Here is a 13,207-nt window from a genome sequence, read left to right on the forward strand (position 1 = left end):
GCTGTGGGCAATAGCCAGTCACGAGCCACCTCTGGCCCGCCACCTCCAATGGAGTTTGAATGGTTCCGAATCAGCCAATCCTTCGGCCCGGCGACCCGGTTCTGCGCCCTCATTTGCTAAGGTGGCGAGGTCCGCGTGGCGAGCGGCGTCGCGGTGGGGCCAATCAGCCCGCTCGGGCGGTGCCTTGGCTTGGGCGTGCACAAACGGCCGCCGGGGCAGCGGCAGCTTTGAATTGCGGCGGGGAAGTGCGGCGGGAGCCGCCGCCGTCGCTGCTGCCGCTGGTGAGGGACTGCGAGAGCCGGAGCTGAGGGAAGGAGGTGACTGCCGCTGGAACCCGGTCGGCGTTTAACAGTGAGCGGTCTGGCTGTCGGTGGGGGGGCTCGGGGCCGCTGTCCGCCTCCGCACAGCCGGGAGCGGCGAGGGTGTCCCGCGACCCGAGTGGGCCAGCGCGCTGCCGTGCGCCTCGCTGTGAGGCGATGACGCCTTAACGGAGCGGGCAAGCGCTATTATCAGGGCACTGGTACCGGCTTTCCCCTGGAGCGGGGGTGCGTGCGGTGCCCGCGGTGTGTCACCGTCAGGGGCCGGTGTGCTGCCGTCCGGTGGGCGGCAACGCCGGGGAGCGCTCCCCGGGCTGAGGGCCTGGTGAGGTGCAGGACACCTTGAGCCCCCCGTAGCCCTGGGTGGGCGCTGTCCGTCTGTCGTTGACCTCTAATTTTAGCTATTCTGCGGTAATTTCTCTCACAATCAATCTCTGAGCTGTGCTAGTGTTTCTGTAAAGTAAGCCCGTGCTAGATCCTCTAAAGGAGGAGTCATTACAGCAATAAAAAAATAAAATTGTATCACTGTGTCAAACTTGTATTTAAGAACTATGTGTCATCCAGCTGTTTCTGCCAGTAGATACATGAGCTCAGCAGTATTAATTTGAAAAACTTCTGTAAAAAAAGAACTATAGCTGCTACCTAAAACAAAGCTGTGGGTTTTCACAAGGCTTTCAGGTTAAACACCACTGAAGTACAAAGCGCTCATAAGTGCTTATGTAATTCTGCAATGGGGACGTAAAAATAAGATGTGGAGAGAAACTTTCTGAAGTACAACAGTCAAACATCGTTAAGAATATAAACCCTGTTATTGTTAGGAGATTGATTAACATGAGGTTTTAAAATCTCATTTTAATTGGACAGAAGTGTGTCAAAATAGGACCTAATATTAAAAACTGCTGCTTGCTGTTTAGATCAGGAAGCCTGCCACTCAAGATTGTGAAATCCTGTATTGTAATCACTGCTAAGCTTAAACATGGAATTTATTCAAAAGAGCAACTTTTTAACCTCTTTCAAGATTTAATTATAGTTGGTTTTGTGTTTCAGGCATAGTACTATCCATAAGAATCCCATCAATATGAGCTGGGCTGTGGAGGAATGGAAAGAAGGCCTGTCTCCCAGAGTCCTTCAGAAGATTCATGAGCTGGAAAGTCAAGTAGATAAGCTTAAAAAGGAGCATCAGCAAAGACAATTCCAGTTAGAGTATTTGGAGGTAGCTTTGCAAAAACAGAAACAGAAGGTAATGTAGGTCCTGCGGTCATGTCCCTAAAATGCCATTCTTCAAGACAAACGCAATTAAAGATTTATTACCTGGTGGTTGTTAGGGGGTGGGTTAGTATTTTGTTTCTTCCGCTGACTGACCGGAAAGGTAGCACGGAAATATAAATGGCTATATTTTCATCTTACTCCATACTCATCGTATTCTCCATTCTGTTTAGTTCTCATTGACTGTTAATAGAATTCCTGCCTCCTATCTGTATTTGGCGTGATTGTCCATCTCCAGTTGTTTAGGTTTACTTTGAGGCCTGTCTACATCCCTTTATAATTAGGAAAAGAAATTACTTTATTGTTATGCCTCAGATCAGAAGTGACCTGTTTGGTTGAATTTTGTTTTGTAATGTTTGACTACAGCTCAGAGGCAATTTACAAAGGTTGCCTTTTATTCTCTGTAGGCTGCTACAACTTCCTAGCAAAACTTAAGCCTAGTAGTTTTCTTTCGAGTTTTTTCCTGTGTTTCCAGGTACTTATTTCAGCCATCCAGAGGAACTACTGTGCTCCCCAAACTAAAAGAAGGGGTGTGCTTTAAAACTCTTAGAAGCAGCAGCTAATACTCTCTACTTCTCAGTCAAAAGAATAACATTGTGCAAAGATGTAGCCTGACTGTAGCCTACCCCTCAGAAGCTGGAAGGGGGGAGGAGGATGTCTACTGCTAGTCTCTATTTCTAATTTTGAAGCTGTGACTCTTGATAATCATTGTACGTGACATGTTTAGTGAGTCAAGGTATTCTGGTTGCTTAAGTTGGTAGGCTGAAAAGGGAAGCAAGGTGATCAGTGAAGAATGTGGACTAGTGTGGATTCTTAGTTTTAAAGGATTGATGAATTTTTTTTATGAGCTTGTGTCTAATCAGTAAGTAAAAATTGTTAATGTCACTGAGTTGAATTTTAGGTAATGTTGTTTTGTTCACACCCAAGAATGTTTAAACAATGTATATATCTGAGGTTTTCAGTGCTGTCAGGATTTTGAAAGGCTAGGAAGAAAATAATGGTATGTAAACTTTTTATTAAAATACTGTTTGCACAGGAGTGTAGATAGGACTTGAGACATTTTTTTGAAGTGGTCTATATTCCAACTAGGTTGAAAATGAAAAAAATGAAGCTGCAACACTAAAAAGAGAGAACCAGAGCTTGATGGAATTGTGTGATAGTCTTGAGAAAGCAAAGCAGAAAATCTCAAATGATCTTCAAGTAAAAGAATCTCAAGTCAACATTCAGTCAGGGCAACTGAATTCCAGCAAGAAAAACATCAAAAAGCTAGAACAAGAACTGAAAAGGTGAGGACTTGTGGTATGTCTCTAACCTATGTACAATGGTTATTTTCCTCATATTTAATGCATCCTTCATGGTGTTTTAGTTTCTCTTCATCTCAGCATTCATTCAGATTTTGTGACCAAAATCTCAAAACATCGGCCTGTTTTTACATACACACAGGCATATATGGACTTCTACATAAATCTGTGTGTGCCACTTGAAGTAGTTAGTGCCTATAGTTCCAGTTTAATCTGTGGGAATTCTGCAGTGTCATGTGAAAAGGGAGCCATTCCTTCTGTGACTTTAAACAAAACCAAATAAAGCTAGCACAACTGAGTCACTTAGCAAAAGTGAGTTGCAAGGAAAGTACATGGACAATTCAGTCTGTAATATCAAGTCTACAAATAAAATAGGACTGCTGGAATAAGGAGGCGTGAACATCGATTAAAGTGGAAGTTGCCAAAAGCAATGGTGCTGTGACTGAATCACTAAATTCAGTTACTTTGGTAAAGAAGTGCCTAATTCATAATACCTCAACTTGTAAACACTATTATTACTGAGGCAGTATTTGTATACTGTCTGTAGAGGTGGAATGCAATTCATACAATAAAGTATTCTGTAATGTAGGCACACCTAAAATCCTTCGTCTGAGGGTGCAACACAAGTGGAACAGTTGCCCCCAGTGAAGTGAATGTTGTCATCTGTTAAACTTGCTCTCATACTAGAGCCACTATCTGTTCTTGAATAAAAGTATTCCTGAAACTTTGTGCGCATTGATGAGGCTGAGTATTATGCCTATGCAATAAATTGTTGTGCTAGTAATGTAGAATTACTGTCACAGAGAGGGGTGAGTCTGTGATAGCAGCTTTTGTAATGGTTTGGGTGTTGGTGTTTTTTTTTTTTTTAATGTCCCCATGGCCTGAAGTATGTCTGTTTCCTTCAACTTTTAAGATGTGTCCTGAAAGAAGCAAATAAAGAGGAAGCTGCATTGGTCTTCCTGGTTTTTCCCTTGCGCATGTGCATATACACACAAACACCCCCAGCTGGGAAAACTAAAGCTCATTGATGTATTTGACTGCTGTGAGAAGATTAAAAATGTCAACAAAACAATGTATGTCATGTAGAAACACCAGCTTTGTTTGAAGAGTTGCTGAGATCCATCAAAGAGTCGTCCAGGGAAATTCAACAGGGCTGATAGAACCACACTCAGGTTTTCTGTATCTGCTGCCAAACGTCGGGCCAGAGAGAATGCAGGCTAAGGATATGTGTTCCATTTATTTATTTCCAAAATTAAGTCTCCTTCCCATTGTATCACTTTGCATAGCTGTCCACTACAAAAGATCATCAGTTACTACGTGTAGCTTGATCTTGGCAATCGATTTTGGTTTTATATTTGGTTCTGTTTTGTTTTATGCTGATAACTGATTAATTACTGCTCCCTAGCAACTGGTAGTCCACCAGAAGAGGAGTTCTTAGTGTTTTGCTGTAAAAGGGAGGAGGATGTGGAAAGGCAAGTTGTGGAGTGATGGGCTGTAGCTTGGAACCATCTTATCATCCTGTGCTCACTGGGCAGGACAAAAGTTGCTGTATAACCTCCAAACTAATTATCTGGTTTCATTGGATGAGCTTGTGATTCTTCATGCTTACAAAAGTCACTGGAATGGGTAGTCTGCTGTGGTGTTTTGGGTAGCAATGTAAATGGTACACATGAAAAATACACTGTTGGGTGAAGAATGTTCCCTTCCATTTTCATGAGATATGCGTAGGTTTCTCAAAGTGTGCAGTATCGGAACATAGAATAAAAGTAGTATGTTTCCTGACGTAAAGATGCTTACTGAAGAGTGAGAGTTCTGTATTGTTGGTTTACAGTGATTTATGTGCATTTAGCTGGACTACAGATTCATGCAGTGAGATCTTAAGCAGTTCTAACTGATTTTCATCTACTTTTGGTTTTGTTTTTTAGCTTTCACTCCTATATAATTAATTAAATATGTAGATACTCTAAATAAAATATATTCTTCATATTTCTGTGTTATAATAACTAAAAATTTTCAGTGGATGTATCTTGATTTGATCTTTCAACTAAGCTCTTAGAATCATATAACTTATTTGTGTATTTTAGGCTCTTAAAGATAGATCTTTAAAGATAGATCTTTTGAGTTTCCATTACTAATTTCTGCTGCTGCTTGTTTCCTAAACAGATACAAGTGTGAGCTTGAGAGAAGTCAGCAAACATCGATTGCAGGAGACTCATCATTCAGTGGCACTCCACAGAAAAGTTTTACAGCTCCTTTAACAGCAATTCAAAGTCATAATGGTAAATGATTTTTTTTCTTCACCTAACACAGACAGTTAAGTGACAGTTTCATGGAAGGTGGAGAAGTATTTTGAACATTACATTTGTACTGAGTTAACTAGTCCCTATTACAAAGCTTATGAGAGTGTCTGATGAGAGCTTATGAGAGTCTCTAATTTATAGCACCATAGGTTCCAAGTTTAAAAATGATTAGTGCAGATCGAACACTTTTGCAAGTATTTACATCTTTTAAGTACTACATTGATGGACATGGAATAGTAATAGGAATATCCAACAACAGACTGCAGCAATTTTTTTTAATGCCTGTTCCTGGTGTAAGCTCTTCCCTTCATGGAGTGAAGAGCAAATTTCTTTCTTCATGTATCACAGGTACTTTAAGTGAAGTTCAGTCAACAATCATATGTGTTATTTCTTTAGAAAATTATTTTTTATTTAGACTATTATTGTGCATGATAATTTGCACAATTTATCCACTGTATTCATTTAAAAGCATCACTTCTATCTTCAAATTAGTGTCATCAAATAGATCTAAAATATTTGATTGAACAGGAAAAGTGAAAGGAAGTTTCCTTAACTGGAGAACTGTTCTGTAGCCAGAAACCCTTATGCTCTCTATGCTGAAAACCTTTGAGTTCAATATTATGCATGCTGTTTACCTCTTTCTTTGCTGTGAACAAACATTCTGTGACCTTGGCATCTCAGTCTTAGTTTCCAATAGTTAATTTGAGATACTTTCTTGCACTCTTGTTCTTTTTAATTTCTTTATACGTATCTGAAAAGGTGTACAGTAGTGGTAACGTCAAGTGTTCCACTGAGCATGGCACTCCTGAGATGGGGATTAGATTGAAATGATTTAAATAACTGTCTTGAAAATGGTATCGCTGGGGAGTCTTTTTCCTTTGAATGCTGGCCTTAAATTCTTTAAGATCATAGTATCATAAAATATCTCAAGTTGAAAGAGACCCATAAGGATTATTGAGACCAATTCCTAGCTCCTTGCAGGACTACCTAAAACTAAGCTATTTGACTAAGAAGGTTGTCCATACACTCCTTCAAGTCTGACAGGCTTGGTGCCATGACCACTTGCCTGGGGACCCTGTTCCAGTGAAGAACTGTTGACTAATGTCCAGTCTGAACTTCCCCTGATGCAGCTTCATCCCTTTTCCTCGTGTCCTATCACTGGTGACCAAAGAGGAGATCAGCACCTCCTCCTCTGCTGCCCCTCTTGAAAGGAAGTTGTAACCTGTGATGAGCCTTCTCCTCTCAAAGTTGAACAAACCAAGTGACCTCAGCTGCTCCTCAGACCTTACCCTCAAGACCTTTCACCATCTTGATTGCCCTCCTCTGGACACACTCAATAGATTTATGTCCTTTTTACATTTAGGTGCTGAAAACTCAGTACTCAAGGTGGGGCTGCACCAGTGCAGCGTAGAGTGGGACAATGGCCTGCCTCAACTGCTCCCTAGAATGCTACAACACATTCCAGTTCTAGAATTTTCCTGAGAGTTGTAGAATTACAAACAAATTCAAGAAAAGGGAAGCAAGACTTTTGTTTTGGACTAATATGCTCCTCTTACAATTTCAGCAGAAGAATCCTAAATTCCTAAATAAATTTTGTCCAATTCCTACTACATTTGAAAGGAACTAGAGGAAAAGCAAACCTCCAGCTCCTCAAGGAGTTAGTCAATAGGATCCCCTGGGAAACAGTCCTCAGGCACAAGGGGGCAGACCAGAGCTGGCAGATCTTTAAGGGTGCTTTCCATAGAGCACAAGTGCTCTTGATCTTGATGCTCTTCATGAGGTGTAAGAAATCAAGTAAAGGGAAGAGACCAGCATGGCCGAGTCGGGGTCTGCTGGTCAAACTAAAAGGCAAGAAGGAGCTGCACAGGCAGTCCAAGCAGGGTCAGGTATCCTAGGAAGAGTAGAGGGACACTGCCCAGTTATGTAGGGATGAAGTCAGAAAGGCCAAGGCACAGCTGGAGCTGAACCTAGCAAGGGATGCTAAGAATAACAAGAAGGACTTCTACAGGTATATCAGCCAGAAAAGGAAAGTTAAAGAAAGCATACCCTCCTGATGAACAAGAATGGCAAACTGGTAACAGCAAACAAGGAGAAGGCTGAGGTTCTCAACAACTTTTTTGCCTTAGTCTTCACTGCCAACCTCTCTCCTCACACCTCCCAAATTGAAGGACCAGCCAAAACCAGGGGCTATGAGAATGAAGAACTGCCCACTGTAGGAGAAGACCAGGTTTGACACCATCTAAGGAACCTGAAGGTACATAGGTCCATGGGACCTGATGAAATCCATCCATGGGTCCTGAGGGAGCTGGCAGATGAAGTTGCTAGGCCCCCTTTCCATTATATTTGAAAAGTTGTGGCAGTCTGGTGAAGTTTCCACTGACTGGAAAAGGGGAAACATAACCCGATTTTCAAAAAGAGAAAAAAGGAAGACCCGGGGAACTACAGGCTGGTCAGTCTCGCCTCTGTGCCCAGCAAGATTCTCCTCGAATCTCTGCTAAGACATGGAAAATAAGGAGGTGATTGGTGACAGCCAACATGGCTTCACCAAGGGCAAGTCATGCCTGACAAATTTGGTTTGATGTCCAAGTGGAAACCAGTGACGAGTGGCATTCCTCAGGGGTCAATACTGGGACCAGTGCTGTTTAACATCTTTGTCAGAGACATGGATAGTGGGATTGAGTGCACCCTCAGCAAGTTTGCCAGTGACACCAAGCTGTGTGGCACTGTTGACACGCTGGAGGGAAGGGATGCCATCCAGAGGGGACTGGACAGGCATGAGAGGTGGACACGCGCAAACCTCATGAAGTTCAAGCCAAGTGCAAGGTACTGCACCTGGGTCATGGCAATCCCAGGCACAAATACAGGTTGGGCGGAGAATGGATTGAGAACAGCCCTGAGGAGAAGGACTTGGGGGTGTTGGTGGATGAGAAGCTTAACGTGAGCCGGCAATGTGTGCTTGCAGCCCAGAAAGCCAACAGCATCCTGGGCTGCATCAAAAAAAGCATGCCCAGTAGGTTGAGGGAGGTGATTCTGCCCTTCTATTTTGCTCCGGTGAGACCCCACCTGGATTACTGTGTCCAGCTCTGGAGTTCTCAGCACAGGAAGGACATGGACCTGTTGGAACAGGTCCAGCGGAGGGCCACGAAGATGATCAGAGGGCTGGAGCACCTCTCCTATGAAGACAGACTGAGAGAGTTGGGGTTGTTCAGCCTGGAGAAGAAAAGGCTTTGGGGAGACCTTATAGCAGCCTTCTAGTACCTACAGGAGAGATGGGGAGGGACTTTTTATCAGAAAGTGTAGTGATAGGATGAGGGGTAATGGTTTTAAACTGAAAGAGGGGAGATTTAGATTAGACATCAGGAAGAAATTCTTCAGTGTGAGGGTGGTGAGACACTGGAACAGGTTGCCCAGAGAAGCTGTGGATGCCCCATCCATGGAAGTGTTCAAGACCAGGCTGGATGGGGCTTTGAGCAACCTGGTCTAGTGGAGATGTCCCTGCCCATGGCAGGGGGGTTGGAACTCAATGATCTTTAAGGTCCATTCCAACCCAAACCATTCTATGAAAAGATCCAGCATTATTTTCTAGTCGTTTCTTAGTAATATTAATGCTATTGGGTTGCTGGCAGGAAAACTTTTTTTTCGAAAAACTTATATAATCTGTATGTGTATTTATATATAATGTAACACATCTGTTATTTATTTTTTAAACCTGTATATATATGTTTTATATATATATATACACACACATATTTTTTTAGAGAAAGGGTGAGGTTAAAAAAATAAAGTTCTGGCATTGGATCCTTACTTTGAACAGTTGTGTTTTCATTCTTATGTCAAGTTCCAGATATCCAGATATCAATGTACTTTTGAGGGCCTAAATTACCGAACTTATTGTATATACAGTTGTTTCTTCCTTGTGATCTGACACTTCTGATAGCTGTTCATTTGTATCATTCCTGTGATAGCAATAAGCTAGAAAAGATTACCTATGTACTAAGTTAGATTATGAAGTATTCATCATGTCTTTATAGATGCTAAGTTTGAAGAACTAGAAGAAAAATACAAGAAAGAAGTACAAGAAAGAAAAAAGCTAGAATTAGAACTGAGAACCATCCAGGTTAAGGTATGTATCTCTTGAGAATGGTATGTGTGATATCTAGGAAAGTAACTACTGAGTGTACTTGGAAAATGGAGTGGAAAACTGGTGAAATATATTCTACATCACTTAAAGTATAATTTAAAAGGGAAAAAAAAAGGAAAAGAAAACTAATCTGTGTGTATTGCCATTCAGAAGTGATCTTAGAGAATCCAGAAAAGCAGCATAATTAAATAGCACAGGAAAGAAGAACATTAAAAATGACAATACATCCTTTAAAAACTGGAAGTCCTGTGCAAGCAAGGACAGGAAACAACAGGGTCAGTTTCACCAAGTTAAATATGACAGGATAATAAAAGAGCCTTGAAAAGATTGAGAAATAACTTGCCTAGCAAATAAAAACTAGTAAATATTTCAAATGCATAAATAGTAGGAATAGTATTGGGGAATCTTTTGAGGCCAATAGATGACCAAGATCTGAAAGCCCTCAAGGAAGAAGGAGCCATTGTGGAAAAGCTGAAATAATTTTTTATTTGCTATTTAGAATCATAGTCATCTAGGTTGGAAGGGACCTTGAAGATCACGGAGTCCAACCATTAACCTAAGACTGCTGAAGCCACCACTAAACCATGTCCCTAAGCACCATGTCTACCTGTCTTTTAAATACCACCGGGGTGGTGATTCAGCCACTTCCCCTTCCCTGGGCAGCCTGTTCCAATGCTTGATAACCCTTTCAGTGAAGAAGTTTTTCCTAATATCCAATCTAAACCTCCCCTAGTGCAACTTGAGGCCATTTCCTCTTGTCTTACCACTTGTTACTTGGGAGAAGAGACCAGCCCCCACCTCACTACACCCTCCTTTCAGGTAGTTGTCAAGAGCGATAAGGTCTCCCATCAGCCTCCTTTTCTCCAGGCTAAAAAACCCCAGTTCTCTCAGCTGCTCCTCATAAGACTTATGCTCTAGACACCTCACCAGCTACTTAAATTTACTATCTAAAGGCTTAAAAAGTTTTCTGTATCAGAGCCTTTCTTTACTGGGGTTGAACCTGTGGCACAGCCTCAAATTGAAAAGTCAGAAGTAGTCTTAAAATAGATAGATAAAATGGACAGTAATAAAACCAATCACCAGATAGAGATAATATTTACCTGTAAATCTATAGGGCGCTGCAGTGTAGGACTGCTGGATCACTGTGACATGCAACTTATTTCATTCTTCTCTTGACACCGGAAGATGACAAGGATGATGCCTTTTTTTAAAAAAAGTTGACAGTGCTGATTCCTAGAAATGTAGTTTAGTCAGGCCAACTTTTTGTCTCGGGCAAATTTTTAGAAACTTAAAGCAATATGTTTATTGATGCATACGAAGGTATGGTGCATGGACAAAAGATTAACCTTTTATTTGTAAAGGGAAATCATGCCTTGCATGTTTTCAGAGTTTTTGTTTTCTTAAGAATGAATCGGAGAATGTGTGAGTTAAGTGTGGCAGTATAATGTTGTTGGATATCCACAAGACACTGAAAAAATGAAAGTTTTAATAAGGGGGAGGAGTTCTTGCGAATATAAAGATTGAGGGCAGTGGCAATAAATGGTCAGTTTTTACAACTTGGAGAGTGATCAACAGTGGAGCCTGAAAAGGATTGGTAAAGAGAACTGTGTATTTATTAGTGATCTGAAAAATAGTTCAATAATATGATTGAAGACCACAAAATATTTTGTAATATTAAATAATTGCAATAATGGTAAGTAAAACTCAGCCAAAAAAAAAAGCGATGTAATGCATCTGGAAAACATAATCTGAACAATTTATACTGGGTACCTTCAGGTTCCAAATTTAATGAAATGTGGCCAGGAAGCAATTCGGTAATAATTGTGGCTAGTTCTCTGAAAAGTTCAATATAGTGTTCAGCAATGATGAAAAAGGATTTTTTTTTTTAATTTTTTTTTTTTTTAGGAAAAGAACAACTAATGAGAAAATATTCTTTGCCCATATATAGCCCAATGGCTCTCGCATCTTGAATATTCCTTGCAAATTCTGTTCATCTCCAAATAGACGTGGTAGAAGGGGATGGTACAAAGATGAGTGAGGATCAAGAGAGGAAACAGAGAATGGTCGTTTTCCTACTTTTCATAAGGCATAATTACAGCACCAGCTCTCCAGCCTCAGAACAAAAACTATTTTATTACACTGTAGTGTGTTAAATGGCAGAACTCTGCTTTGTCACAGAGTATTTGCCAAAACACAAAGAGGTACAAAAGAGAAAGTACAAGTATTACAGTAAAAATGATTTATTCCCCTTAATTTCCTGGATTCAAACTTTTGTCTCAGAAAATCTGTAAATTTAAATAGCATATAAGGGGAATGATTACTATATGCATGGTTAGGTTTTTATGCTCTTTATCTATAAAGAAGTTACTTTACAGGATTGGACACAGCATTCTGGACTAAATAGATTTCTGGTCTTAGCACAGCTATTGCTACATAACAGCGTATTCCCTGGTTGGGTTGAGAAGTCACACGGGCTATTACCTGGTTTAGGGCTTTAGTGTAAAAGAAAAAAAAAATCAAATGAGAGGCATTTGAAAATCCAGGTAAAATGCAATCGGGGCTTTACTGTTTGAATTTTTTTTCACTTAAGAAGGAGAAAGAAATGTCTGGTATTTTGGCTCTGTTTAGTTTTTCTGTAGGAAGACGTTCCAAGCTAGTACTTGGTATATTTTATTACTGCAATTTTGGGATATACTGTGTGCATAAGTTTAAATTAATTTACCTGTGTTTATCCAGAAGAACTAAATGTAGGTCAGATATCAGATACGTTAGTCTAAACTTCCATATTTCCTGCAGTTTACTTGTGTCAGCTGCAAGACTTGTGCCTGTAAAAATGTAGGCTTCAATTCTGAAAAACGGTATCTCTCTTGAAAAAACAAAGAACTGTCTGTGTTACTTATAAAGATACACAAATTGAACTACTTTTTTGATATCCTGGTTAGTGTTTATGATTATCAGCTATTCTTAGATATTTGGGTTAAAGTTATTTATTTTATGTAGTATAAAAAAATAATTATGTGAATCAGTAGTTTGCACTGGTGGATGATGCGATATTATAAAAATGTGAAATGACCACGACCTATTATCTACTTATTAATAAATTAACTATTTTGTTATATGTTAGATATGGAGCTGTGTAAAGGTAGATCTTTTTTTTTTCTTGGACACAGGAAATAAATCAGCCTCACCCTCAAAGTTCTTTGAGTCACAGGGAGGTTGCTCAGCATCAGGCTTCCTCATCTCTGTTTTTATGGCAACAAGAAAAGACACCATCAAAAAATCAAGAAACACCTGCAAGGGGAAGTTATACAACATCCTCTTTTCCATGGGACAAAGAAACAAATTTTAGGTTAATATCAGAGAAAAACAAGTTCAACAACAGCTTTGCTGAGAATTGTAATTCTTCACTCATGATCCAGCTAAGGGCACAGAATCAAGGTATCCGATACATTTCTTTAAAACCCAGAGGGAGTCTCCTATATGGTTTCATGAAAGCTGGTGTGTGGATAGAAGAGACGTATTGAAATCAGTGCTTTAGGGAGGAAAAGAGAAAGATACCTGTTGTTGCCTTTGGCAGCTAGCCTAGTTGGCTGCTGATCTGTGTATTTGATCAGCCGATGCAATGATCAGCTGGTACGTAGAGATTACCCACAAGCCGTGGTATCTTTTACGTAAAGGGGTGTGAGAGTTATAGGGAGGATTTTGTATTTTTGGGGTAAGAGGGAGACGTTATGTAAATGGAAAATGGCCTTCTCCAATAATTCCATTGCTCATGGAATAATTCTCTTAAAACAGAGTTAAAACACTCTTCAGGATTTCATTACATCTGACTGATAAATTAAATTATATTGCTTCCTTAATTTTATATGTCTCTTGAGATTT

The 13,207-nt window shown here is 40.3% G+C and overlaps 1 protein-coding gene across 1 annotated transcript in view; it reads left to right on the forward strand.

Annotated features, from left to right (window-relative positions):
* The first annotated feature begins 212 nt into the window (after positions 1-212).
* Positions 213-13,207, forward strand: part of CENPF (centromere protein F) — a 40,894-nt gene continuing 27,899 nt past the window's right edge. The window contains exons 1-6 of the mRNA XM_074164706.1: positions 213-351; positions 1,365-1,557; positions 2,673-2,869; positions 5,048-5,163; positions 9,216-9,307; positions 12,496-12,763. Of these exons, the coding sequence (XP_074020807.1) occupies positions 1,396-1,557; positions 2,673-2,869; positions 5,048-5,163; positions 9,216-9,307; positions 12,496-12,763 (835 nt within the window). The 5' untranslated portion in view covers positions 213-351; positions 1,365-1,395. The remainder of the gene's footprint in view (positions 352-1,364; positions 1,558-2,672; positions 2,870-5,047; positions 5,164-9,215; positions 9,308-12,495; positions 12,764-13,207) is intronic.

This window comes from Numenius arquata, chromosome 2 (genome assembly GCF_964106895.1).
Source record: "Numenius arquata chromosome 2, bNumArq3.hap1.1, whole genome shotgun sequence".
NCBI classification, from domain to species: domain Eukaryota; kingdom Metazoa; phylum Chordata; class Aves; order Charadriiformes; family Scolopacidae; genus Numenius; species Numenius arquata.